The sequence below is a fragment of the Propithecus coquereli genome, unplaced genomic scaffold (genome assembly GCF_000956105.1).
Source record: "Propithecus coquereli isolate 6110/MARCELLA unplaced genomic scaffold, Pcoq_1.0 Scaffold48, whole genome shotgun sequence".
Classification (NCBI taxonomy): Eukaryota; Metazoa; Chordata; class Mammalia; order Primates; family Indriidae; genus Propithecus; species Propithecus coquereli.
This window is the reverse complement of record NW_012150618.1, coordinates 2,484,406-2,511,643: the sequence shown is the minus strand read 5'-3', so window position 1 is coordinate 2,511,643 and position 27,238 is coordinate 2,484,406. Positions and strand designations below refer to the sequence as shown.

The 27,238-nt window shown below is 42.3% G+C and overlaps 1 protein-coding gene across 1 annotated transcript in view; it reads left to right on the top strand.

Annotated features, from left to right (window-relative positions):
• Positions 1–3,962: 3,962 nt before the first annotated feature.
• SASH1 (SAM and SH3 domain containing 1) overlaps positions 3,963–27,238 on the top strand; it is a 170,657-nt gene continuing 147,381 nt past the window's right edge. Inside the window, exon 1 of the mRNA XM_012655548.1 lies at positions 3,963–4,132. Coding sequence (XP_012511002.1) covers positions 4,001–4,132 — 132 coding nt within the window. The 5' untranslated portion in view covers positions 3,963–4,000. The remainder of the gene's footprint in view (positions 4,133–27,238) is intronic.

Genomic DNA, 27,238 nt, shown 5'->3' with positions numbered 1-27,238 from the left:
AATGGGAGGAGTTTTTTGCATTTTATAGATGGGATAAATAACTTGCCCAATGTCTTATAGCAACTTGATTAAAAATTAAAACCAAGCCTTGTTTTGACTTCATTATATCTGTGCTTTCTACTATGAAACAGTAACTTTACTGTTGTTAAAAAGGTAAATTGAGGCATAATACAATTTTTTTTTGTAGAAGAGTGTATCTGAGCAAACAACGATTCATGAATCAGGCAGCTCTAAACCAGAAGTGGTCCAGGAGCTCCACTGCAGGAGTGCAAGGGGAGCCTTTTACAGGATGGACACGGAAGTAAAGCAAAGCAAACATTTGATTGGTTACAGTTATACAGTTGCTTTACTTGTCTATCCCCTTGGAAAGCCCCTGGTTACATAAGTTTGTTGGCTACTTCTGATTTGTTGAGCTTAAGTTCTATTTTTCTCCAATGTAAGCATTTATAAGAAATAGCTCAAGTTAAGTTTTGCTGATGTTTGTGAATCAAGCAAGGTTGAAGTCACTTATGAGGTTTAACTGGTTTTGTCTGCTCAGGGATTCTTTAGTCCAGTTCTCCATTTTAATTTTCTTTAACACTGCCAACCAATAAACTAGTTATCTTTCTTATGTTGGCATAATGACCTAAATAGGCTGCAACTATACCCTCAATGCCCTACAACTTCTAGACTAGTGGCTTTTAAACTTTTGTAATCCTGACCCACTGTAAGAACAACGTTTTACAAAGCAAGCCAGTATAAATATGTGTATGTGTTGTACGTTTACATGTATAACAATATGATGAAGACCCATTTTCAATAAATAATACTTATTGAGATCGCTATATTATCAATATTCTCACTGAATGCATTCTGATAGTTTTCTGTTCATTTGTTACAATAAGTGTTTATCAGGATCCACAGAATTGATTTCACAATCAACTTTTGGGCCTCTACTAGAAGTCCAGCAAATCCTTTTCTAGATCCCTTTCCTTGGAATTGACTCACCAACATCATAACGATTCCAACCAGCTGGACACGAGCCTTGATGGACAGGGAAGAGGGAGAACAGGATTCCTGTGTACTCATCTTTAGTGAAGTATCTACACCTGCCTACCTTGCAGAGCTTGGTGGGAATCAAATGGAGTACAATATAGATGAAAGAAATTTGAAAATAATCAGGTTGTTCTTACTTTGATTCTGCCCCATATAGTTATGTTCCCCCCAACTCATGCTTCGGGTTCTCTGGAGCCCATTTCTTCACCTACAAAATGAAAGATTTGACCCAGATCTTCTTCAAGGCCCTTTCCTACCCTCATGGGATAGAATTCTATTATAAAATGTTCTCGGTAAATGTTACCCTATGGAACTCTGAAGTAGTGATAATGATGATGATGATGATGACGACGACGGTGAAAGGGAAACTTTGTTTAAAAACCCTGAAGGAACTTTTGGAAGAAGAGTGAAGTTAACTGAAGGAGAAAATACTCAATCTTGGGAGCTGTAATCAGACTCCTTTTGAGTTAATGCAGAGAAGCTGATGAGTAAAGAAGTTCGGCTTCATTTTTAAAATAATCAACAAAATTATTTACGTTCCAGAAGTACAAAAGTGACCTTAGGCAATACATCAAACACAAGTTTCATATTATATGCGTATTATATTATCTCATTTCTAAGTCCATTTATTAGGGAGCACCAGGAAAAAGGGCTTAGCTATCTAGGGTAGATTGATTTCTATTAGTGTCAAAATGCTGGCTAAGGTTTTATTATATTGATGTGTGTGTATGTGTTGTCACTAAATTGTATTTGTCTTTAGATGACCTTGAAACATACTGTCACCTCTGGGGAAGCCGGTGGCAATTGGTGTGGCTTTGCCTCATTTTGGATGAGGAAACTGCAGCACCAAAAGATAAAATGCTTTGCCCCGGGTCATCTGATGAATGGAGAAGAAAATGACTCCTGGTAGGTGCTGGAGAGGCAGTCCTTATCCCAGCCGCGTGGCTGCCCTGCTGGCATGACTCCTTGCTCAGTCACTTACCAGACAGTATTTATGCAGAGAACAAGCTGCCCCTTGGAAGCAGCACAGTTCCGTGCATTTTCTTGAATTGAAAAAAAATCACATGGCTAACAAATTGAAATTTTTAAATATACCAGTAAAATCAACTGTAAAAGCAAGCTATTTACCTTTTCTCATCATTTACTTTTTTTTCTTATAGAAATGACAATTTTTTTTTTAAAGCCCACCTGCTTTGATGGAATTTATTGGGATTCACAGCATCATAGAGCACAAGGGAGCCTTGGAAACCCATCTGGCCTAACTCTGGCATCAGCCCAGGAAAGCGCCAGGCCAGCTATATTGACTCAGAGTCCAGTGCTCTTTCTACTTCAGCACAATGCCTTGATACTATCAATGAAAGACTTTCTCATTCTTTTTGTTTCCTTTCAAAAATATTATCATTAGGAATTGTGCTTATAAACTTTTAAAAAGTTTTAACATTTTGAACTTTCCTATAAGGACTCCATCCATTGCATTGATTGGTGCTCCTGACAATTAATGCTTTAGCAAGGGGATTTCAAGGACACGCTCTGATCCTCTTTATTTTATGTGGGCTCAGAAGGAAAAAACAAAACAAAGCAAAACAAAAAAACCCAGAAAACAACAAACGGGAGAGATCTCAGAAACAAGCAAGGGCTCTCTCCATGGGGGTACCTCTTTCTCTTTTCTTTCTTAATTTTTTTTTTTTTTAACCACACAGCTCTTTAACTTAGGAGCAGATTCCTTCTGGTGATTTCTTAACTGTTTCGCAAAGTTATCACCAAATCAAATGTGACAAGTATTGTCATCTCCCAGAGAAAATTCTCTGAGTGGTTTTTTAAAGATAGACTCACAAAAGGAAAAATAATCTCTACAGGGCTATTTCCCTTAGAAAATAAATCCTTCATGGACCTTCCCCTTGGAAAAACACACACAGGGCCCCAAGTGTGTGAAGGCTGAGTGGCCACAACCACTAACATTTAGTTTTGAAAATAGCCCTTCCCTGTGTTTCTTAGCGTAAAGGAACCATTAGAACCCAACGCACACTTCCCCTCATCAGCTGAAAGCGCCGGCAATGCATGGCACTGTGGGCACTCAGGAGCCTAAATGCCCCCACTCATCAAAATGATCCAAACAATGGCTCGTGCCCGAGCTTTCACACTTGTTTTTCCGCGGAGTCTTGGCTGACAGAGGCAGGGCTGTAATTCCTTAGGTCGCTTGACTTCACGAGGGGCGAGGTGTGCATTGTAACGACACCGACTACTCCCGAACCCTTTCGGGAGGAGTAGCTTAAAGATTAACTTTGTCAAGGTTGTGTGACCAAAACGTTTCCGTGAATAGCGTGATTGGGACCCCGTGCGGGCCGGGGAGCTCAGCGCCGCTGCTCTTTCAACAGGCGATTTGTTCTCCTGTCCGCGGCTCATTTCCATGCAAAGAGCCTGACATCAGAGCACCTTTTGTTGCTAAACGCTTTCTTCAGCCTCGAGGGGAGAGTCATGTGGAGCTGGAAGAGCTCATTTTGCAGAGAGGGGTCCCGGGGAGCTCCCTCCAAGTTGCAGAGGCGCCGCGGGCACCCTGCAGGGCCCTGCCCAGACTTGCTGGAAGAGCAGGGTGGCATGCCTTAGGTAGCTGGTCCCCGTCACAGGAAGAAACGCCTTTGCAGCGGGTTTAATTGCTTCTGGGCTGGGAGAAGGCCCCGCCGTACCACTCGGTGGTGCGGACTTTGCCTCCCGCTACCCTGTGGCCGAGCCGAGTTGGGATGGGAAAGTTTCTCGAGTTGTCAGTGGCGCTGCCCGCGGCCACCTAGGGCCGAGGTGCGCGCGCGTGCGAGGGGCCCCCGCCGGGCGGCCGGGGCATGCGGCGCGGGGGCGCGGCTCGGTGACGCGGCGGGCGGGGACCCGGCGCCGAGGGCCGGCCGGCCGCGCGCTGTGCGGGGCGAGGGCGCCGCGGGGACCGGGACGCACGGCCGGCGCGCGGGACGCGGCCATGGAGGACGCGGGAGCAGCTGGCCCGGGGCCCGAGCCCGAGCCCGAGCCGGAGCCCGCGCCGGAGCCCGAGCCGGGCGCTGGCACGTCCGAGGCGTTCTCCCGACTCTGGAGGGACGTGATGGGCATCCTGGTGAGTTACCTGGGGAGGGGACGCGCGGGAAGCGTAGCCGCAGCCGTCCCTCTGGGACCGACTTCGCCCTTGTCGCCCACCCACTGGGCAGCCCCACTCCTCAGACTCGTCCTTCCCGTGCTCTAGTGCTTAGGGGGTTAAATACACAAGGTATTGGATTTCAATCCCTAATTAAAAAATAACCAGCCGCAGATCACATCAAAGATACTTGTTAAACAACCGGGTACGATATTCAACAGTTTAATGTGGGACACCTGCTGAGAGGTTGGTGTGGAAGAGGCTAAATAAGAGTCCTTCAAAGAAGTAGATGTAAATAAACAATACTCGGTGGATGTTGGATTTGGGGAAAGGCTGATGTTACTGATGTTTATCTCTTCACCATTTGTTGTGTGACCAGGAGAGAAAAACAACCATTTCCTTACTCAGAACCGCCAAAATGTTTGCTTACTCTGTTTGCAGTGTTTCGGTTTGTAGAACTACAGGATATTTGTTTTATATGTTTGGGGCTAAAAACAATAGGACTTATTTTGCTAAATCTGTCCTGTCATGGATTTTGAAATGTCCAGTGACCAAAACCACCCATGGATTTGGCATAGTTTCTGGAAAACAGTTCTTAAATCCGTGGAGGATGAAGCTTTAACCTGCTCAGGGTTTAATACCTCCGGGGAATGAGTAGATTTATTTTGGTGGACCTGTAGTTAGGCAGGTAGACCGAATTGGATGGATGGGGGTTATTGCAGTCAAACATCTTAATCCACACATAAAAGGGCAACTTTAGTTTAAAGATTTGGAATTGCCAGATGTGTAGATTGTTGGAAAAAGGTCTAGATTTACTTTGAGATATTTTGTTTGTCAAACGGGAGGAGATGCCTTTTTTTAGAAAGAAATTCTTCTTTGGGAATGATAAACACTGCATGGTTTTTAGCACGGTGATTAAGCTCTTGGGCTTTGAAGTAAGTTAGGCTGGGTCAAACTCCAGCTTTCCAACAGACTGCGTGATCTTGGCCAAGTTATTCAATCCCTCTCGTCCTCCGTTTCATCACCTGAACAACGAGGAAAAGAAGACTTGCTTCTTGCATTTTCTGAGATTTAGCTGAACTGATATGTATCAAGTGCTTAGCATACTGTTTGGCATATAGTAGATGCTAAGTAAATGTAGCTCTTTCTATTCTTTTCCCCTGCAGATAGAGTCTCGTGCCTCTTCTTTCCAGACATCCTAGAGTCCCAGTTACTCTGTTTTCAGGTGTCCATTGGTATTATGATTATTACTGTACAGAGAACCAGGGAAGGTTGGCTAAAGATTTTTATCTGCTCTTCTTACCAGTATTTAAAAAATGTATGTACATATATATACAACGTATATTTATGCACTATATGTTTTGTATATAAAAGTTTGTTTTTGCATTTTTGAACTATACAGATGAATGTGGTCCTTCACTGAAATTCCAGAAAACCCAATGAACATTTTAAAGTTGTGGTGACATTGTTTTTTAATTTCATCAAGCAGGACACTCATCTTGTTATTTCTTGCTTAGATCCAGCTCTGTAAATTTTAAGTCCGAAAGGAAATTCATTTGATAACATCCCATTGCATCCCTTAGTAGGGTGTGGGCTCGGGGCTGGGGAGGGTCGGTGGGCTGGCTGAAATGGAAGTTGGACTGTGGGTTACTTTGGGGAGGAGGGTTAGCAGGGGCATTTTCTGAAGATTTGCTTTCTCTTGCCTGGCAGATTCCAGCACTGTTGGGTCAGTTGTAGCAAAGTGTTCTTTGGCGAAGTTAAAAATTGGGGTGGAGCCCCAGAAGTTCAAACTTGTTATTCAAAGGGCAGATGCAGGAGCAAAGTATGTACTTCTTACAGAGCTAATAGTTTGTCATGAGGCTGGAAAGAACATAAAGCTTGTCCCAAACAGGTTATGTCCCTTGCGTTTTCCCATTCTTTGTATGGGGTAAACGTGGGCATCGGGATTATTCCTTAGTAAAATTCAGAGGAAAAAGACATGGCTGAACTCTCCTTTGTGCAAACCGTGTAGGGAGACACAAGGTTAAAAGGGAAGATCTTCTCTCTGCTATTAGAAAACCATCATTCAAGTGTTTATAAAAACTGCATCTTTGGGGAAATATATCAAGACACAAACCTGACAGTTGACTTTCTCTATTCTTACTGAAATAAAAGCCACCATTTCCTTCATTTTTGTATTTACAATATAGGATTTTGCAATCACCTATCTGCCTAGAGTGGTGAAGTGACTTGACCTGTGGCACATACCTTGTCGGTGCCAAAGTCAGACTCGACCCCAGGTCCCTGGCCAGGACCAGTCTCAAGCCTGATGCTGGGATGCTCCATAGTTAACTATCTCAGATCAACTTAGTAGAAATGTAATTTCCAGTATTTTCTGTACAAAGCAGTTTGAAAGATTCTTTTCCCATATTCAACTTGAAGAGGAGAGTGGAGGTAATGGGGGAAATCTGTGTCTTAACAGATTTCAGGCACAGTACTTTATTTTTTTATATTCTTATAAATGTAAAAATCAAACTTCGCAGCCTAGTAGGTAAAGACATTTTTCAGGTGAATGAGCACAGTTCCTCTTTTCTGACAGTGCTGAGCAAGTCCCCTCACCCCCAGATTTTGTTGGTTATAACCCAGTGAAGGGTATTGCCCCGGAGTCATAGATCTCAGTAAATACGGTATGGTTGTTTGTTTGAGTTCATTAGGACACATTTTGCATTTAGATTAATTCAGTCCATGCACAGTTAAGCACCAAATAGTTGCTTTCAGATAATTGTTAACAAAGTGCTCATTTAGAGAAGAAATAATAGTATAATTTACAGCATGAAAATGTTTGAGCCATGCTAGAATAAATAAATGCTAATAAGTGAATATATAAATAGATATAGAATTAAGAGAAAATGAGCTTACAAAAGAAATGCTAGACTGTGAGTGCCTGGAGGGCAGGGTCAATATCTTACTCACTTTTCTATCTCCAGTGCCTGTGACTTACTGGGTTCTGAGAACATAGTTTTGTTGATTGAAAAAGGAAAAAAATATGTGCTTCTTAAATGCAGGCGTCACACCAAAACACCATTCTGTAAAGACTTAAGTACCCCCTACAATGGGGTGCTTTTACGAAGATGTTAACAAATTCTGCTCAGGCTGAAGCTACTGTTTAGGCAGTTTGATCATGCAAATTAAAATCCTGGTGCTTCCACTGGAAACTGTAATGGTAAATTGCAAAATGTTTGTAAGCCCTGGGCAATTAAACCATAGCGTTCTTGTGAAATGTACTGTACTATTCATGAACTGCAACCTGTGGTTGGCCTGGGTTTTCAAAGCATGTCACCTTTTCCTATGACATGCTTAGACTTCTGCTGAGAAGTGCAAAATGAGTCAGAATCCTGTGGGATTTTACTCTTTTATCTTTACTTTATGATTGCAGACACACCATTCCTCTTTTTGGTGGGGAAGGGTAGTTATTTTTAAGAGTAGGAATTGCTAAGGTTCTTAGATGCTGGTTAGATATGGTAGATCATTTTTTTCAGGACTGATTATCCACTTGGTAAATTGTGATGGTTCTTTAGCTTCTGCCTCCAGAATTTGGGGTCCTTTAAAGCTGAGCTAAGTCTTTAAAGCTACTTGTAAACTGGGAGGCGGGTTAGCAGTGCCTATTGTTTGTAGGATCCTGCAAGATGCTCCTCCCCCAACCTGAAATTTCCTCTGTTCCCTGCTCTATTCTTACAATTTACACCCGTTTCCCAGCAGGCTCAGAAAATATCCATTGTATAGAGATACTCCGAACCTTCCTCTACTCTGAGTCCTATACAAGCTAAAGAAAACGATGTAGTAAGCTTCAGTCCACAGAACTGTCACATTTATCCTCGCTATTTACTCCAGTCCTAAATACAAACAAAACCCAAAACAAATAAAAACCCCAACCCCCCTTCTTTCCTTTTGTTGTTTTAGGCCAAATGTGGGGGAGGGGAGATGTTAGTGAGATCCTGAGGGGCCTTCTAAAATCTAACTCCTTGGAAAGCAGTTAATTTACATATTCTCTTGAGAGGTTTCTTGAGTTAAGCCTATCAGCTAATGACTTAATTAATTGTGCATCTTGGAATTTGAGAGTCAGCTCGTTTCAAATATTCTGACTTCATCTTAATTTTATGTGCCTTCTAGCCAGCTGAAAGCCTCGCAGATTTTTTAAGTGGAGAAGGTGCAGGGTAATGTACTGGAAGAGACTGTAGTGCCTTTGGAAATGAGCCCTCAACCCCCTTACTCGGAGAGGAGGGCTCCAAGGGCTCTGGGTGTCATGACTTGCTCAAGGTAACAGAGTAGGGGCCAGAACTCAGGCATTCGGATGTTCACTTCTTTGCGAAAGACAAAGTTAATGGCTTTCATGATTTTGGCTGAGGTCGCTGAATCTTTTCCTGCCAGAGGAGGCTCTTGCGCTAAAATACCTTCTTTCAGGGTCCCCTCCTGCCACCTTTCTGCCTTCATTTGCTGTCTCTACCTTCGTTCTTTTGCTCAGCCATGCAAGTGTTCCCTCCACTCCTTGGACTATTACTGATGTCCTTGTTTTCCATGGTTGACTCCAACTTCTGATAGTAGAATGCAGCTCTACGGGGGTTGGGGGCAGCACTTGGAAGACAGAATTCCACTGCTGTGCTGCGCACTTGGAGAACCGCACCTCACTTGATCCTCAGTAAGTGTGGCCAGTGGGTATTATTGTCCCCATTTTACAGTTCAGGATGTAAACGTGTGTGCTAAATCATCCAGATATAAACGGAGACGCTGAGAGTTGGAACATGTATTTCCCTGAAATTGATTTCTAGTTGCAATGTTATTTCATTTATTTTTAATTAATTAATTATTTATTTTTTGAGGCAGGGTCTCACTCTGTCACTCAGACTGGAGTGCAGTGGCGCCGTGATAGCTCACTGCAGCCTCACACTCCTGGGCTCAAGTGATCCTCCTGCCTCAGCCTCCCGAATAGGACTATAGGTATGCACCACCACACCTGGCTAATTTTCCTATTTTTTTGTAGAGACAGGCTCTCGCTCTTGCTCAGGCTAGCCTTGAACTCCAGAGCTCAAGTGATACTCCCACCTCAGCCTCCCAGTGTGCTAGGACTGCAGGTGTGAGCCGCTGCGCCCCACCTATAGTTCGTTTTTTCCCACGTCTATTCAGGCATTTATTTATTGGCTGTCAGTTTTTTTGTTTCAGCTGTTGAGCTAAGTATTAATGATATACTCCTGACTTCTGCAAAATCGGAGTCCTGCAGGAAAAACAGCGGCAGCCCTACCCTCCCTCCCATTCATAGCCTTCCCACGGGGTGGTGGGCAGAGTGCCCTGAAGGCTGTGGGATTGTTGGCCAGGAAGCTGGGGAAGCCAGTGCCCAGACATACCTTTGGATTTGGGCCCTGGCAGGTGAGTAGGAGTTTGCAGACAGGCCTTCTCAGGTGAGAGTGGTAAAGAGGGAAGCAGAAGGAAGGCCTTACCTGCAGAGTGAAGTGGGACAAAGGTGGGAGAGGGCTCAGAGGACCGAGGTGGGCACCAGGTGTGTGTGCTAATGTAGTCGGACATCATTCCATGGGCACCCATGAGAAGCCATTGCAGAGTTTTAAACTGGGGTGGGACGTGATTGCTTTCATGTTTTGGAAAAGTAACCTCTGTGGGCCATGAGTTGGCGATGAGTTTGGGAGAAAGACACTACTTAAGTGATCCAGGCAGAGATGACGAGAGCCTGGACCAAATGCTTGTGAACCCGATCATCACCTGTCACCTGGCTTCCTTAGGCCCAACGTTTTACCCAGTGTCTAAGCAAGGATTGCTCCATGCTAGCTTTCTTTTGATAATTCTTTTACGCTAGAGTGCATGCTGAGTTAATGCAAGATGTTATGGAGACGCATGTCTTGTGATTTTTTTTTTCTTCCTAAAGAAAAATGTCTCTAATCACATATACATACACGTATCTGTATACCTGTCTCACTATCCTAAAGTCAATTATGTGGTTCCTTAAAAGGAGGAATTATTATTTATAATAATATGCACACCATGCTATAGCTGAATGATCTTTAAATCCATCTTTTAAAAGCTAGTTCTAGAGTACAGTGAAATAGTGGGAAATACGCAGTTTCACAATTTGATTGTTTAAGAAATCCATAGCTCAGTTTTACCGTAAGAGGGAAACCTATGAGTTTATCTAAAGTATTCTTTTTAAGAGGGCCGTGGTGCTTCCCGCTTTAGACGTGACCATCGTAATCCCACTGTAATAGATGATGTGCTTACTCTTGATTTACACACATTCTTGTCATGCAGTAAAAAGGAAATTGATCTCAAAAGAGTGGATTTAAATGGATAGAGGCTAAGACTCTTACAATTAACCATACCATTTAATACCAGCGAGTAGAGACTAAGACTAAAACCTTCAGACTAATTTTGAGGCAAAATATACTGTTGTCACCATATGAAATTGTCACTTTTCAAATGGTGTGCTCATTTACTTATTCATTCACTGTTGGTAACGAGAGCCGAAAATGGTAGGTCTGTTCCTCATTAGCTTTGCTCCTAGCCAGATGTCTAGTGTCCCTTCTTTTGTTCTGTGAAGGGTTTCCCTGGGCAGCATTAATTCTTTATGAGGAGAGATGCCTCAGAGATGACCTGTCTTGTGTCTCTCTGGCGTGTCAAGTCATGTAACAGAGACATCTCCAGGCTGGAGCCTGGGTACCCAGGCATCATGGTAACTGAGACTCAGACGACAAATGCTGGATAATGGGATAGTTTTTCCTCTCTGTAGTCAGTATGTTATTTTTCTTCTCTGAAAGGCTCTCCTGTGTCTTTCAGCTTTCCAAGATGATTGGTGAAAACAGGAATACACTTGTATTTGTAATGTTTGCCCTTCAGACTAAGGTTCCATGTGTCCACTGCGATACATTGCAGTCCTCCTTGGATGTCTGTGATGAAGATTCCATTCATGATTGATTTAGATGCTTCGTTCGTTCACCATTTATTAGTTTCATTTTGCAGCCAGTAGTGAGTGAGAAAGTTTCGGCGTCTATGCCTGTCACTCTGGGCCTGGTTATGGCTTCTAGAATGCAAATAATAAGAAAAAAAAAATCAATGCATTATAAGTATCACATGATTTTTAACTAAAAATGCCGTTGTTGAGCAGAGTAAATAATCTTGGTATGTGTCTTGAAACCTAGCTACGTTTAAAATTTACTTAGGTACCTTTGACTTTACTGACTTTAATAATTTTGCCTAAGTCTTGCTATTAGGCAAGATTTTTTTTCCCCACTTAGAGCTAAAAAATGCTTATATGCCTTTTTTTGTTTGTTTTTTTTGAGACAGAGTCTCAGCTCTGTCAGCCAGGCTAGAGTGCAGTGGCATCATCATAGCTCACTGCAACCTCAAACTCCTGGGCTCAAGCAATCCTCCTACGTCAGCCTCCTGAGTAGCTGGGACTACATGAGTGCACCACCATGCCCAGCTAATTTTTCTATCTTTTGTAGAGATGGGGTCTTATTGTTGCTCAGGCTGTTTGAAACTCCTGGCCTCAAGCGATCCTCCTGTCTCAGCCTCCTGGAGTGCTAGGATTGCTGGAGTGAGCAGCCAACCAGCCTTTATATGCTGTTTTTGATACTTTGAAAATATAGTGTTTCAATATTAAGTTATTTATAGAAGGAAGAAATATTCTTAGTTCAAGAATATGTATGTTTGCTACAAGATGTCAGCTATTTTCAGAGGATTTTAAAGACCTCACTTATAAAATAAACCATTAACAATGTTGCAGATTTCCTCGCTTGAAAATGATCTGGGTTAAAAACAAAGTTTTGAAAGAGAGAAGAGTAACAACTTTAATCTGAATTAAAATATTTAGAAACAAAAAAAAATAATTAAACATCTCTTAGAAAACTGAAAGGTAGTATGTATAGTGAAGTAGTTAAGAGCAAAGGAACTGAGCTCGAATTCTGGCTTCAACCCTTAATGGACATGTGACCTGGGCGGGTTATATAACTATTTTGTGTTTCAGTTTCCTCATCTGTAAATGATGAGGTTGATAGCCACTCACATCATTGGGTTTCATGAGGATTAATAAAATCACTAGAGCTGTTTGTAAATGTGCATTATTAACTATTAATAAAAGTTGAACCTCTTTAGTTAGAATATGAATTCATTTCTCTTCATTTTTATCTTTAAGTGGAGGGATGCTGTTCTAATTCCACACATTCAGTTTAGGATTGATTTTAACTATTGATTCAATTTAGTTCAAATGCCCTTCTTAATATATAGTTTTAAAATAAATGCATAATTGTGTCAAGGTATTAACCTTCAGGTCACATCTTAAGAAATATATATTTAAAATATTCTCTATACTCAAATGAGAAAATATACAAATGCTTTTGAATAGCCAGGATTTTCTGGAGGCAAGAAAATATTTGTAACAAAAATATATTTTCTGTTTAAATGGTATCAACATTGCTATTTTTAGTTTTTGTGTGTGTGTCTAAATGGTGCAATAATACGAAAGCTTTTGAATAGTTGACTTATTAGAAACATAAAATATTAAAAGCATCCACTTAATTAATGATTTCATTTTTTTGAGTGATGGACTCATGTGAATGTACTAAATCTGGTTTCATTACCCCCATTTTTTTTTTTTTAGAATATTTTCCCTGGGTTTCATTCAGTGAGCAGCTGTTTTTGTCAGGGTTCAAATGATTCATTCTGAATCTTTGAGTTTTAATTTGGAGTCTTCAGTCTCTAATCAGGAATTTATAAAGGCATCACCTGACACATTTCAGGGTGAATATGGCAGAAAGTGGGACTCATTGTGGTTTGAGAAAGAATTGCAGTGAATAAATTTGCCGCTTACATAAATTTTTATTTTGGGTTAATTTCATTATGAATCTAAGTCTGTAAAGGCCATTTATTCTGGAAAGATAAAACATTTCATTTTTAAAGTATATTTTATTGTGAATTGCAGTTTTATTAAAAACTTTCTAAGAATTCTAGCATTAAGACATGGTCTACTGGGGTATGCTTATTACTGCCTTCTGCAACATGTGGATGTAACTTACCTAACATGTGGCGCCAGGGTGGAGATTTAATAGAAGAGCCTCATAACACTGATGCATAGTGGCAATTTGCCTTGATTAGAATATTATGAAACTGAGACTTCATTATGAGCATTAAAGTGAATAGTTGTCAAATGATTCATAAATGATAGGTAAAGGATATTGTAAAATCTGTGTGATGTAACTTTTGCATTAGCGAAGAACTGTGTACCTGTTTCAAAAGAACAAAATGTCAGATAGTAACCCCACGTTAGCGTTCTATATTAAGAACTCTTTGGCTTGTCATGTCCCTGAGTGGCTACATATTCCGAGTTTGTGTCTTTAGAAGGCAGATGCCTTCTATAGTGGAAGAACTTCCCTAGAAACCAGGAGGGGAGACAAATAGAACTAACACGATCCTTAAACCTCAAGAGAATTTTAGCGGGTCGCATCCTTTAAGAAGTGCTGCTCTAGAGATTAGAATGATTGTGCTTACGTTTGTATAACTTCTTGCAATTCATAGGGTGCCCTTGCTGTATACACTGACTGGTTTTTATGCCCTCAGTGCTATCAGAAACTTCCTCTTGTTGGCACCCGCTATCCTTTAGCTGTGTAAATAATCTAGGCTTCTTCATTTTTTCTTCTAAACACATCCATATTTCATTGCCCATATTTCAATGCCCATAATTCAACAACTGCTGGTTGATTTTGGCTTCTGCACATTTTAGCCTTCCAAGTTCATTTGTTTTATCTGTAAAACAGAGGTAAAATAATGAGCTTGTATATCTGCAGAATGTCCCCCAAAGTAGAACAGGCCCAGATGGATATGGGCTCTGCTATTCTTTGAGCAGAGTTTGAGGGTAGAGCCAGAAAGTGACCTGCAATCTGGGTTTTCCCAGTTTCTACCCAGGTTCCCTGGTTCCTGGGGACTTGGACGTCATAGCGCGGGTCAGTATGGCAAACACTCAAGGCTTTGCTGGTCCCCCAGTTGCAAGGAGGCAGAGAAAAGCACAAACACCTAGTGCCTCATTGAAGTCAGGTCTAAGCAAGCTCTGGAACAGCCCCATTTCAGTCCCATGACTTCTAGTTTGTCTTCTAGTGTGGAAAACAGAAAGGCCCACTTTCACGACATTGGGAAAGACAGTCGTCTGTTGTCACCGAAAAGATTTTCAGGCTGGGGAGCAGTTTGGTTTCATTAGGTTTGGCTTTTTAAAAAAAAAAATCAAGATTTTAAGACTCATAAACCTATTGTTGGTAGCAGACAAGTTTGAGTATGTTCTGTTTCAAGTCCTTACATATAAAGAAGAAAATCCAGGGCAAGAGTTGCTCAGTGGCACTGGGTTACCTGTGGTTCCTGAGGACCAGCCAAGACTCAAGTGAGCAAGCCAAGGTGGGTCGGTTTGAATCCTAAGTTGCTAGTCGGGTCAAGAGAAGTAAGCACTGAGTTGTGCAATGCAGTTGGCAGGGAGGACTGATGAGGCTCTGAGTGTTGTTTTGGTAGAAAAATGACTTGGCAAAATGAATGGGGGGAGGGAGTAGTGATGTTCCCTCCTGTGTCTAGGAGGGTCCATACCAAAACAAGTTTTATTAGTGTGGAGAAAAGCAGGCCAGTGGCTTGGTTGTGACAGTCACTGTTGTTCAGCTAGGGGTACAGCCAGATTCTTAAATATCTTTTCAAACTGGAGGTGATGAACTTTATTGTTTTCCTTTAAATTTAAGTCATTCCTCCTTGGATAGTTGGTTTTTTAGTTTCTGGTTTTCTAAAGCCATGCTTAAGCATCTGTGGTCCTCGGACTTTTTATTTAAAAAAAAATGTATAAGTAATAGATACAGGCATACCTGTATTGCACTTTGCAGATATTGTATTCTTTTACGAATTTAAGCTTTGTGAAAACCCTGTGTCGAACAAGTCTATTGGCACCATTTTTCGAACAGCACATGATCACTTTGAGTCTCTGTGATACATTTTGGTAATTCTTGCATCTTTCAAGCTTTTTCATCATTATTCTGTCTGTTATGGTGATCTGTGATCAATGATCTTTGACGTTACTACTGTAATTGTTTTGGGGCGCCATGAACCATGCCCCCATATAAGATGGCGAACTCAATAAATGGTGTGTGTGTTCTGACTGCTCCACTGACCTTTCCTCAGGCCTCCCTATTCCTTGAGACACAACAATGTTGAAATTAGGCCAATTAATAACTCTACAATGGCTATTAAGTGTTCAAGTGAAAGGAAGAGCCGTACATCTCTCACTTCAAATCAAAAGCTAGAAATGATTAAGCTTAGCCTAGTGAGGAAGGCATGTTGAAAGCCGAGATAGGCCAAGAGCTAGGTCTCTCGTGCCCAGTTAGCCAAGTTGTGAATGCAAAAGAAAAGTTCTTGAGGGAAATTAAAAGTGCTACTCCAGTGAACAAGGAATGATAATAAAGCAAAACAGCTTTATTGCTGTTATGGAGAAAGTTTGAGTGGCCTCCTTTTCCTGGAAGGAAGAGTCTATTGAGACAGCAAACTTCACTGTTGTCTTATTTTTCAAAATTGCCACGGCCACCCCAACCTGCAGCAACCACTGTCAGTCAGCAGCCATCCACACTGAGGCGAGACCCCCCACGAGAAAGAAAATTACAAATTGCTGAAGGCTCAGAGATGGTTGTTAGCATTTTTAGCAATAAAGTATTTTAAAATTAAGGTCTCTGCATTTTATTTTTAGACATAATGCTGTTGCACACTTAATAGACTGTAGTATAGTATAAACATAACTTATATGCACTGGGAAACCAAGACATTCACGTGACTTGCCTTATTGTGCTATTCGCTTTATTGCAGAGGTCTGGACCTGAACTCTCAATATCTCTGAAATGTGCCCGTATTCCTTTTTGGTAGTATAGGGAATGTGTGCAGGGTAGAGTTGAATTTTTTTTTTTTTTACAAACCAAAAGAACTTAGAAATCCAGTTGTCAGCAGATTTTTTGGAGGGCTTCCTTTACTGACTCTTACACGGTTCCGCATCCCACGCATCCTTGATGCTTCAGAGTTCAGGGGACAGATCAAGGAACATCCTACAATTTATCACCCAGTCAACCGTTGTAATTATTTTTTTCCCAAGAAATTTGATTGGAGGTTATATTTTTGTGCGACAGCTGGAGTATTCTTCTTTGAAACTTCACTGCCACAAAGACTTGCTTTTAAATCCTTTTTAACAAGATGCTATGGGACAGAAAAAAGGAATGATCTAGTAAGAATAGTAAGAATAATACTAATGTTAGCCACTGGTATTTATTGAGCATGTACTATGTGTCAAACACTGTACCATGCTCTTTCCATATGTTATCTCATTTAATTGTTCCAGTGACCCTGTGAGGTGCTGTTGTGGGTTGAACCGGGTCCCTCCAAAAAGGATATGTGGAAGTCCTAACCCCTGGTATCTTAGAATGCAACTTTATCTGGAAATAGGTCCTTTTTTCAGATTTAACTAAGTTTAGATGAGGTCATCAGGGTGGGCACCCATCCAGTATAACTGATGTCCTTATTTGGACACAGACACAGACATGCACAGAAGGAAGCTGAGGTAAAGACATCCAAAGAGAACACCATGTGACAATGGAGATTGGACCGATGCGCCTACAAGCCGAGGAATGCCCAAGATTGCTGGCAAACCACCAGAGCTAGAAAGTGAGTGGCAAGGACTTCTAGCCTCTAGAACCACGAGCCAATCCATTTCTGTTGTTTTAAGCCGCCCAGTTGTTGGTACATTGCTATGGTAGCCATAAGAAATTAGTACGGTGGGGACTTTATTCTAACAGGGGAGCAGGTCTGAGCCGCTAGGAGAAGGAGAAACGTATAAAGTAAGAGAGGAGAGCTTTTTCCAGTTTTAGTACCTCGCACAGCGCAGCACCCTGACCGGTAGGAAAAGAAACTTGACGAGATAGATAAGCAGTGTGCCTCAGCAGATCCCTGCCGTAGCAGCATAGAAACCTATTCAGCAAACATTTGCTGGACCTGGGTGGGGCCCCCAAGGATGAGGAAGACAGGTGCCTCCCTCAAGGCACTTAGTGAGTTCCAAGAGAGAAAAAGAGGGAAGCACAGTTTCCTTTATTTTCTTTTTCTTTCTTTTTTTTTTTTTCCTCCTTTTTTTCTACTTTCCTTGATGAATGCCCAGCATTGCTTGTTAGGTTATGTGAGCTAAGCAATGCAGTGGCCAGGGCAGTGGGAGAAATCGCACTGTGTCCCGCCTCCCCACCCAGACGCGGCCTCAGACCAGTGCCTGTGGCTGTCGCCTATTTTCCTGTTCACCATTATTACCATTATATGTTTTTTATGAAGGTGGGCTAGGGGGTGGCAGTGGTAAGGAAATGTAGACTGGAGAATGCTTTCCACCTCCATCCGAAGTGGTGGAGTTGAATTAAAGTCTCCCAAAGAGGAAAACACCTCTTTGCCTTTCCTCTCCCCGCCTCAGCCACTACCCAGAACAGAGCTGGGAGAAGGTATGGAGAGAAAATCTTAGCTCAACATGGATAAAAGTCTCATTGGTGCTAGATTTCTGACTTCTAAGTGGGGGGAGCGGGGCTGTAGATACGCTGGTGTGGGGCGGGGACTCTAGCCAGGGGCTTGGGGGGGATGCACGGCTGCAAAGGAATGTTGGTGGCGATGTCCATGGTCCAGAGCTGCCCTGAACTACCCCTTGGGCTCACCCTTCAAATTCCCTGTCCTCAGTCCTTCAAATCCAGCATCATAGGAATCATGGTATTCTGGGAGGATGGTGTTAGGGAAGGAGCCATCGAGGTTTCTGGATGAAATTGTTAACCTTTGCTTGAGACCCCTCCTGGTACCACTCCCCTTTGAGGCTATGTAGAATGTGCAGGCATCTTACCTATAATATAAGATTTGGAGAGTCAGAAATCACTCCTTACTGGATTGCTGAGGCTTAGGAATGAAAGTAAGAGAGGATACGGAGAAATTAGAAACCATTTATAATATAGTTTATTCCCTATGGACTCCATACTGGACATTTTAATTAAAATCTAATGGGACATTCATTCTAAAAAGTTCAGATCCCTGAATAAATCAATTTTAATTCTCACCACTCATTCAGAGTAAATGCTTTTAGAGAAATGTCTTCATAGAGTAATATGAAAATGGATAGTTAGAAAAACAGAATTTCCTAGCTCCTCTGTAGCCCATGCTGTTAGTAAAGGACTGCTCCCTGTGGTACATTACTGCCCATTAGTTTTTCCAACTCTGGTTCAATGACTCAAGCCCAGATCTCCATCATTTCCCTTTGGAGACTATTACACAGCCCAGCAGATATCCTATTAAGGAACTTCTGATTTGCAGAGGAAAAGGAAAGTTTTAAAGTTGAGATTAAGAAGGAAGGTGATTCATGGCCCCAAAGGGAAAGGGCCGCAGAAATTTTAAGAGATGGTCCACAGCTGCCACCCTTTCCTTTGGGGACACTTGCACTCACCAAGTAGCTGCGGAAAGTCAACGAGGCGTGTGGATAGGTGCACACTGGCTTAAGAAAATGACGGAGGAATGGGTAACTCGGAGTCAAGCTCGGCCATGGATAAAGAAGGGTGTAGACTTCTAATTAGTGTAGTGTGGAAGTTGAATGCAGAAGTTGCCTGTCCTGAGCACATTTAGAGTTTATGATTCAGTATTCAAGAAGAACATAAAAGGAGCAATTGCTGTAGCTGGGGTAGGAAGTGACTCAAGACCAAAAGGAAGGTTTCCACAGACGCAAAGTCAAGGTGAGAGTAAGTTCTGCCACCGGAGATGGGAAGGACACAAGGATAGAGTCAGCAACGTCCCCGAAAGTCCTGACAACAGGAAACATTGCAAAATAGTAAAAATGAAATACGGAGTCAAGGGATAGCTGTATTACAGAATAAAGAACATTCCATGATTAGAAAATTTTTTTCTCTCAACTATTGTTCTGTGTCCCATTATGACCAGGCACGTTCCTGGCTATGGGGCTTCACTGTCATGATTCACAACTCTGGGCTGCTTTTTTTACAGCATGGTCTCTTGACATGGCAAAATCAGTGTTTCTCTTCTCTGTACACTCTGTAGCACACACTGTTTGAATCATTCATTTGACATTTGCTGTCTGTAGGAGGCCTGTTTACTATTTTATGTTTTGATGGGTCAAACTCTTTTACTGTTTTTTTATTTTTTACTGAGACATATTGGGGGGCCCAGAGCATCCTACAAAGATGCCTTCGGTTCTCCTGATAGAGGATCTGAGGAGAGGCGATTCTGTAGTACTCCTCATCCTTCCCTATCTTGGGATTGAATTTCTCTTTAGGAATTCCAATGGGCAGCCTCCATGATCTATAAGCATCTTTTACGTCCAAAAGCGCTCATGTAAGGGGAGCTTTCACTGACAGATCGATGTGGCTAGGAAGGTAGAGACCATTTGTGAGGAAGGGAGGTTTAAGAAAGGAAGACGCTGTGCTGAGGAAGTTAGTTGTGAGATACAGGCACGAGAAGGTGCTGGTTACTTGGAAGGAAAGAAGCATAAGATGGAACGAGAAGAACCTCATTTAATGAATGTTTTGTCGGGACCTGGTGAGGCGATGGTACATTTCTAGTGTCTGAGTTGGAACATCTGGACTCTGGGTGCAAGCCCAGCAAGTGTTTATGTTTGCGCCTGAATTTTGTCATTTGTAAAATTAAGAGAAAATAGGACAGGACTGTTTTCAGCTGTTTGAGGGAAGGTGGTCCTAACATCAGGTCCTGCGGTGGTGGCCATAGAATGAATCTACGGCATGCAGGGGGGCAGCAAACCCCCTCAGTCCAAAAGAGTGTTCAGCATTTCATGGTGGCCCAAGAAAGAAACATGATAGAGATCAAAAATTACAAATGATTATTAAATCACAAAAGGGAAGAGTTTTTTCCTATGTTGAATCGATATCTTGAGTTGATATAAACAGTAACACACATGCAGTTTCTGGTACTTAAAAGTATGATCCCAAATAATATTTAAATGAAGCTTTGTGTTTAATAAGCTCACTGGGTGGGATAATTGTGTCAGACTTAATTAAACAACTCAAAAATCTCTATAACCTCTGCATTAATGTTCCTAAAAATAAAATACGGATAGAGGCATCTTAGGGCTTTGTAAAAAGACAATTAATTCTCTAATTTTGGTAGTTAATAATTAATATTAAGTTATTGCTTTCTATCTAGGCCACACTGGTTTTCACCGCACTCCAGTGTGTACTTGAATCTTTATTCCGTTAATATTCCCCTTTCCTAAGAAGAAACCACCGCTAGCAGGGAATGTGGCGACGGCTGTGCCGGCCAGGTGCTGGCTTGCTCTCCAGCCTGGCAGCATCCCTTCTCCTGGGTCCTGTACCTAGTGAGATGGGTGGATGCCCTGAAGTTCTGGGCATTGTGGCCAGCACCTGTAGTCCCAGCTACCCAGGAGGCTGAGGCAGGGGGATCTCACAAGCCCAGGAGTTTAAGGCTGCAGTGAGCTAAGATCGTGCCACTGCGCTCTGGCCTGGGTGACGGAATGAGACCCTGTCTCAAAAAAAAAAAAAAAAAAAAAGGAAAAGGAATCAACTGGCCCGGAGGAGATTTCCAAGGACAAGCACAAACATGGGATGGGATGGATGGGGTTGGTGTGAGCAAAGGGTGGTGGTTGGTACCCTTTTTACTCATTCTCTTTATTTTCCTTTTCCGATTTTTAGGGCAGTGTTCCGGGTATGTATGTATGTTCTTATGTGTGGGCATGTATCGAGCTGGGAGAGATTTTCTCACTTCAGAGAGAAAAACTCTCGTTGGACAAATATTTATTGTGCATCTGCCATGTGCCAGGCACCCTCCTAAGTCTGGGAGAGACACCAGGGCACAGGGCCTGGACCGCATGGAAGTTAACCTCTAGCCAGGGGGGTATGCGCCCGGCTGGACTCGTTCCGGGCTGGAAACCATTCTGAGCTTTGGCTGGAGAACTCGCCTCAAGAGTGCTGTTTGTCTTTTCGTTATTTATCGGAATTATTCTTCCTTAAGCTGAAAGCTTAGGTGAGAACGCCTCGGTCCTTCCAGCAGTCCGCAGTGGAGTCCGACCGGACACATTCTTGACTTGTAAATTCTAGTCATCCGAGCCATCGATCAGCTTGGCATTTTAATTGCGGCGCTGCCAAAAAATTGTTTAGCCAGAGGCCCTGCTCCGGTCTGCAGGGAAACAGAACAAAATACACTGCTCCTGTTTACATCCTCGGGCCTGAGCCACCCATTTCTCTGTAGCAGTCAGGATTTCCTCAGGAAGCGTTCCTAGGGGAGGGTGGGCCAGGGCTAACCAGGATGCGATGACACACCCCCCTGCCCTCTGGAGCTGGCTGAGGCCAAGGCCAGATCTGTATCTGGACCTACCCTCTCTGGTCTGTCAGCTTCAAGTCCAGTTCTCCCGCCCCAGATTGGGGTGGGGTCGTTGGTGGGCATAGACCAGGCTCCTGCCCCCTTGCGCTGGACTCCTTGTCGCATTTCACGCTGTCGCATGCAGGGCTAGGGTAAAGCGCGGGGGAAGGGGCGCCCCTCAGAGGCCTCCGGAGTCTGGGCAGCAGCAGGCGTGTCAGCATTTCAGAGTCACAGCTTTTCCCACGGGGCCCGCGGGTGGGGTCCCTCAGGGCTGCGGGGTCAACCGTGAGCCCAGCTCCAGGAAGAAATGGTGGAGCGGAGGATGTCGCAATTTGTCTGGCCGGACCAAGCCCCTGACCATATGTTTCCTCCTGTGCGCGGTTTAGTGAATTCTGCAGCTGTACGGCGTATGCATCTCGGGAGTCTCGTTAACTCACAGTGAGTTTTATTTAAAAACATAGTAGGGGCGGGGTTACTTTCTGTGGAACGCCTTGGTAGATGGCTTTATAATTTTTAAATAAACAGTTAAGTTTAGCTTAAGTTTGTTAAATACCCAACTGGGGTAAACTCATACTTCTGGGGGGTGAAGCCAGATTTTGGAGTAGACAGACGTGGATTTGAAACGTGGATCTGCTTGGACAGTGGATGTGTTTGCAGTCTTCCCGAGTGTGCCCTCAGTGGTATCGTAAAACCTACATTAAGCCTTGTATGTTTTGCGTGAAATGACATACAAGAATACCCGACACATGGTATAAGTACACACATGCTCCGTAGATGTTAACTTTGCCCAACTCTCCTCTCGTCCATCCCAGACCCGCCCCCACACACATCTCTCTCTCTCTCTCTCTCTCTCTCTCTCACTCACACACACACTCACACCCTCATTCTATTTTCTGTCTGACATAGCTACAGGAATCCTCCTGGGCTCTGAATCCACAAGTGTCAGGAAGTCAACAGAAGGCATTCAGCTTGTTTTACAGACTTGATTGGATGTAACAAAGGCAAATAATCCATATGATTTCTGAAGTTGCATGCTGTCTCTTAGTTTGGAAGGTACGGATCCGTGCAGTTGTTAAGCTCTTAGTAAATGCCTGCCTTGTGCAACGTGGTGGTGGCATTGCAGAGAGTCACAAAGGGAGAAGACACATGCCTTGGCCTGGCAGAGCTAATCCCTGTTGGGGAGAATGCCTGAATGTGTGCTAGGAAAGGGGAAGGACCGCTTTGGAAGCCGGGTTGGTTTATCTTAGCCTCTGGGACTTCTGAGACTGTTTTATCTGTAGTCATATCTGCTTCACACATTGAAACTGTTTCTACCTGGACAAAGATGATTTTGTTATGATGTAGGACATTTTTTGAAGATAGTCTAAGAGCTGGTCAGGATAGTCCAATAAATTATAAGCAATGATAGCAATTGTTAATGGTGAGAGCAATCATTTCCTGAGTTCTGGGTGTGAGAGGCTGTTCTGAGTGTTCTACATGGATTATCTCATTTATTGGCGAATAATACCCGAGACAGGTACCTCTCTCTCCAAGGCACAAAGAGATTTAGTGTTACTTATGGTCAGAGCCTGAGATCTTAACCACTTCACTATACCGGCTCTTCTCTTTCCTTGATGAAAGAACCCCAAACCAAAGAAAAATAAACCATGAAAAAAATCTACAAAAATAGGTAAATAATTTGTTAATAACAAATAACATTTTTCTTTTGTAAATGGCAGGTAGGGGTAAGGAAGGGTAGAAGGATGGACCAAGCTATCTCTCCAGCATCCCCTTCTAGACAAATTATTCTGTGTTCTGTACATTTTTTTTTTAGATTTTTTTTTTATTTCTGCATATTATGGGGGTACAAATGTTTAGGTTACGTTGCCTTTCCTCCCCTTCCCCCCGTACATCTTTTAAAAACCAAATTGTGGAGTATGGATGCAGTCCAGTGCAGCTTTAAGAAACAAGTAGGTGACTAACCGTCATTGGAGATTTAAAGATGGTTGGCAAGGTTTAGAATCAGAAGGGTATTTACACAGAAGTCGTCTGTGGAAAGTTTTGAAACATTAATCCCAGCATTCCAGTCCTTGAGTTATCCCTCTGTGAATACACTGGGTCGAAATGACTTGATCTCCAGCTTTTTCTTTTTTTGTCTTTTAACAGCATCATCTTGGTTTTCTCCTGTTAAATTCTCTCTCTGTTTTGGAGTTATTTAGGGCCTCCTGTTTTTTTCAAAAATATGTTCTGACCTAATAAGGTATTGAAATATGTTTTTTATGTAAGAAGTGAAATTTTATCTTGAAAAACAATTTGGTGAAGTGTATTTATTCCCTGGTGCCTCATGCTCAGTAGCTTCCTCCTGGTGATTTCTGTGGATGTTGCTGTCAGAACACCAGCCTCATGGAGCTGTAAGTTTCAGGAATGGCGAATCTCATCCTTCCTCCGTGTTTTACCTGATGTCACTGGGCTGATGTGGAGGAGAAAATGAAGTGAGGTTGAAATTAATTGACTGATCCCTCTTTCTGAGTTATTTCTATGGAAACACAAGTCATCTCTTCTGCATTTAGCCAGAGAATCACGTCAAGCTCCCATGGCCACCCTGGTCTGAAGGGAGGTGGGTGCAGACCTGACCTCAGTCTAGGCCCAGAGCCAGGATGCCCCTTGGGTTGAGGGTGCTCCAAAGGATGGGGAAGCAGCAACAGGAAGAGGGAATCTTCTACTGTCCAGCTTCCCAGCACACTTGCTTGCTGAGATCCGGGAGGAAGACAAAGTACCTGCCATTCACAGTTAACTTTAATGGCCTTTTGAGAATCTTTTTTTTCCTGCATTTGTGGCCCGAGTTTGCTCTTGCAGGTCAAAGGTCTTATTCTGGGATATTCATTAACAGAACCATTTTCCCCACTGGTGGTTATTCACAGAACTTTTTCTCGAAATGTAAAACGAAAAAATTGTCCAAAGTTATCAGTCTAGATCATTTATGATGTGAATATACAGAATGCCTGGAGATAGTCCCTATTCATTTTTACAAAATGGAATAGTGCAAATATTTCTTTTCTGATTATGAGAAATTGTTTAATTGCAATTACATAAGGAAGCACACCACCTCCTTACCTGAATCCAGAAACACTAGCATGTAAAAACCTGTTTCCGCTGCCATGCTCTCTCACTTTCAGACTTACAGACTAGAGCCAGTTCTTTATAAGACTTGTCTATGGAATGAAATAATTTTCCTTTGGTAGTGGCTGATTTGCAATATTATGCTTACTGCATTCGACTTTCTCACGTATATAAAACTAATAAACTACATAAACATAGAAGTGCTAAGTGTTAGAACCGACACCTCTCAGGGGTTCATTTTTAATAAGCTTATGTAATTAACACTTTGAACTATATTCCATTTGTTTCTTTTGAAACCATACAAAGAGAACAGGATGGTACACATACATAAGGCACCGGCATAGTTAATATTGGCTTTTTAAATCATAATGAAGTCATGGGTGTTTTAGAAGTTAAAACTTGCTAGTTACTTTTAAGTCTGTCAACCAAAGAGTAGGTATGTTACTTGGAAGAAATTTGAAGCGTAAAGCAATATATGAATAGTTTGTATTCATCTCCCACGGGCCTGAGCATAGTGCCTGATGCAGTGCTTGCTGATTGATTATTTTTTCCCCATTTTTTTGTTCATTCATTCATTCCTTCATTCAGTGCATTTATATTGAAAGCCTGCTAGGCACTGTCCTAAGCACCGAAAAAAACTTAGGAAAATCTTTGCCTTCCTGGGCTTGACTCTTTAGTTGGGGGAGGGAGACAATCAAAAAGATAAACAAGTGTTAATGCAAACTATTTTACATGGTGAAAAGTGATAAGAAGAATTATAAAGCAGAGAATGGGGTTAGAGATTGTGCATAAAGGGGAGGGAGGTTGCAATTTGAGATAGGATGTCCCTTGAGAACAGGGTATTTAAGTAACATCTGCAAGGGGTGAGGGCAGGCAATGGTGGGGAGAACTTGTCCCCTTCTGAACAGGCAAAGGGGGACAAGTTCAAAGCCTGGCCGAGGCTGAGTGGGTCTGGAGTGGCACTGCAAGGTGGCCAGTGTGGCCGGACAGCAAGTGAGGGAGGGGTGCCCAGTGTGATGAGACTTTCAGGCCACCCTGAGGATTGTGGCTTTTATTCTGAATGAAATAGGAACCTGAGTATGGTTGTTGAGCTGAGGGATACGATCTAACTCAGGGTCTAACAGGATCTCTTTAACATCTGTGTTTCGAGGGTGCGGGAGGGTGCAGGGAGGGAGCCCAAGGTGTGACTTCCCAGTATAAAATTCAAATCCAGTTGGTGAACTGCTTTGCTCTGTGGTTCCCATCTCAGCAGAATCAGTACTTTTTTTTTTTTAAACGAGGCGTCTCGAAAGTACATTTAATTTTCTTTGTAGGCTTTCCTCCAGAATGTGGCAAACAATTAAAAGAAAAATATTTGTCCTACCCACATCCCACGGAAGAAAGTGAAATTGCTCTTTTTTATAGGATAATTGAGAAGCATAAAAAAGTTTAGGTAGATGGCAGGCATGTTTTAACTAGTTCATTTCCTCTTATGAAATTGTTTCATTGGAAATCCAAGAGCATGGATGGGAAAGAGGGGAATATGTCCAAGCAATCACTGACCAGAAAAATGTTAATCAAGATTTGACTATTGAGTTGATAAAAATGTTAATTCTTCTGTGAAATGAGTTGCTCTTTCAAAAAAGTATACATTAGACATCTAAACATTAGATGTCAATGAAAAAGCCAGGGGCGATGTTAGTAAATTCTCAGCTCACGTGGTACAAAGCAAATACTCTCAACTTCCAAGATGTTTTTATTTTTTAAAATATATGTTATTGTGTCTATTCGAGGTGTACAACATGATGTTATGGGATATGTATAGATACATACAGACACACTTAAGTAGTGAAATAGTTCCTGTAGTGAAGCAGATTAACATGTCTATTGTCTCACACGATTCCTTTTTCTGGTGTGTGACAAGAGCAGCTAAAATCTACTTATTTAACAACATGCCTGTAATCCCAGCTACTCGGGAGGCTGAGGCAGAAGGATTGCTTGAGCCCAGGAGTGTGAGGTTGCTGTGAGCTAGGCTGACGCCACGACACTCTAGCCCGGGCAACACAGTGAGACTCTGTCTCAAAAAAAAAAAAAAACAACAGTCTCTAATATAATACAATTTTATTAACTTCCAAGGTGTTTTTAATCTATGAGTAAGAACAGATCCATGTGCTTGGATGCTTTTTTAAAGCACTTTCACATTCTATTCTTGGCAAAAGTAAAAGTCTTTTATGATGAAAATTGAGATCATCTTGAGGGGAAGTGATGCAGTTAGGAAAGAACTTTTCTCTCTGAAGGAACTGAAATGAAAGAATGGCATCGTGTTATATATAATATATATATTTTTTTATTTCAGCATATTATGGGGTACAGATGTTTAGGTTACATGTGTTGCCCTTGGTTCCCCTCCCCCCAAGTCCGTGTTTCAAATATGTCCATCCTTCGGATAGTGCGCATTGCACTCCTTGTGTATACAAATACCCGTCCCCTCCTCCCTCCTCCCCCCTCCTCCCACCACCCTCCCCCTTCCCCAGCATCCAATAGATGTTGTCCTGATATGTGCTTTTATGTGTTATATATAATATTTTATATAGTTACACGTGTAGATGGTTGTATAGA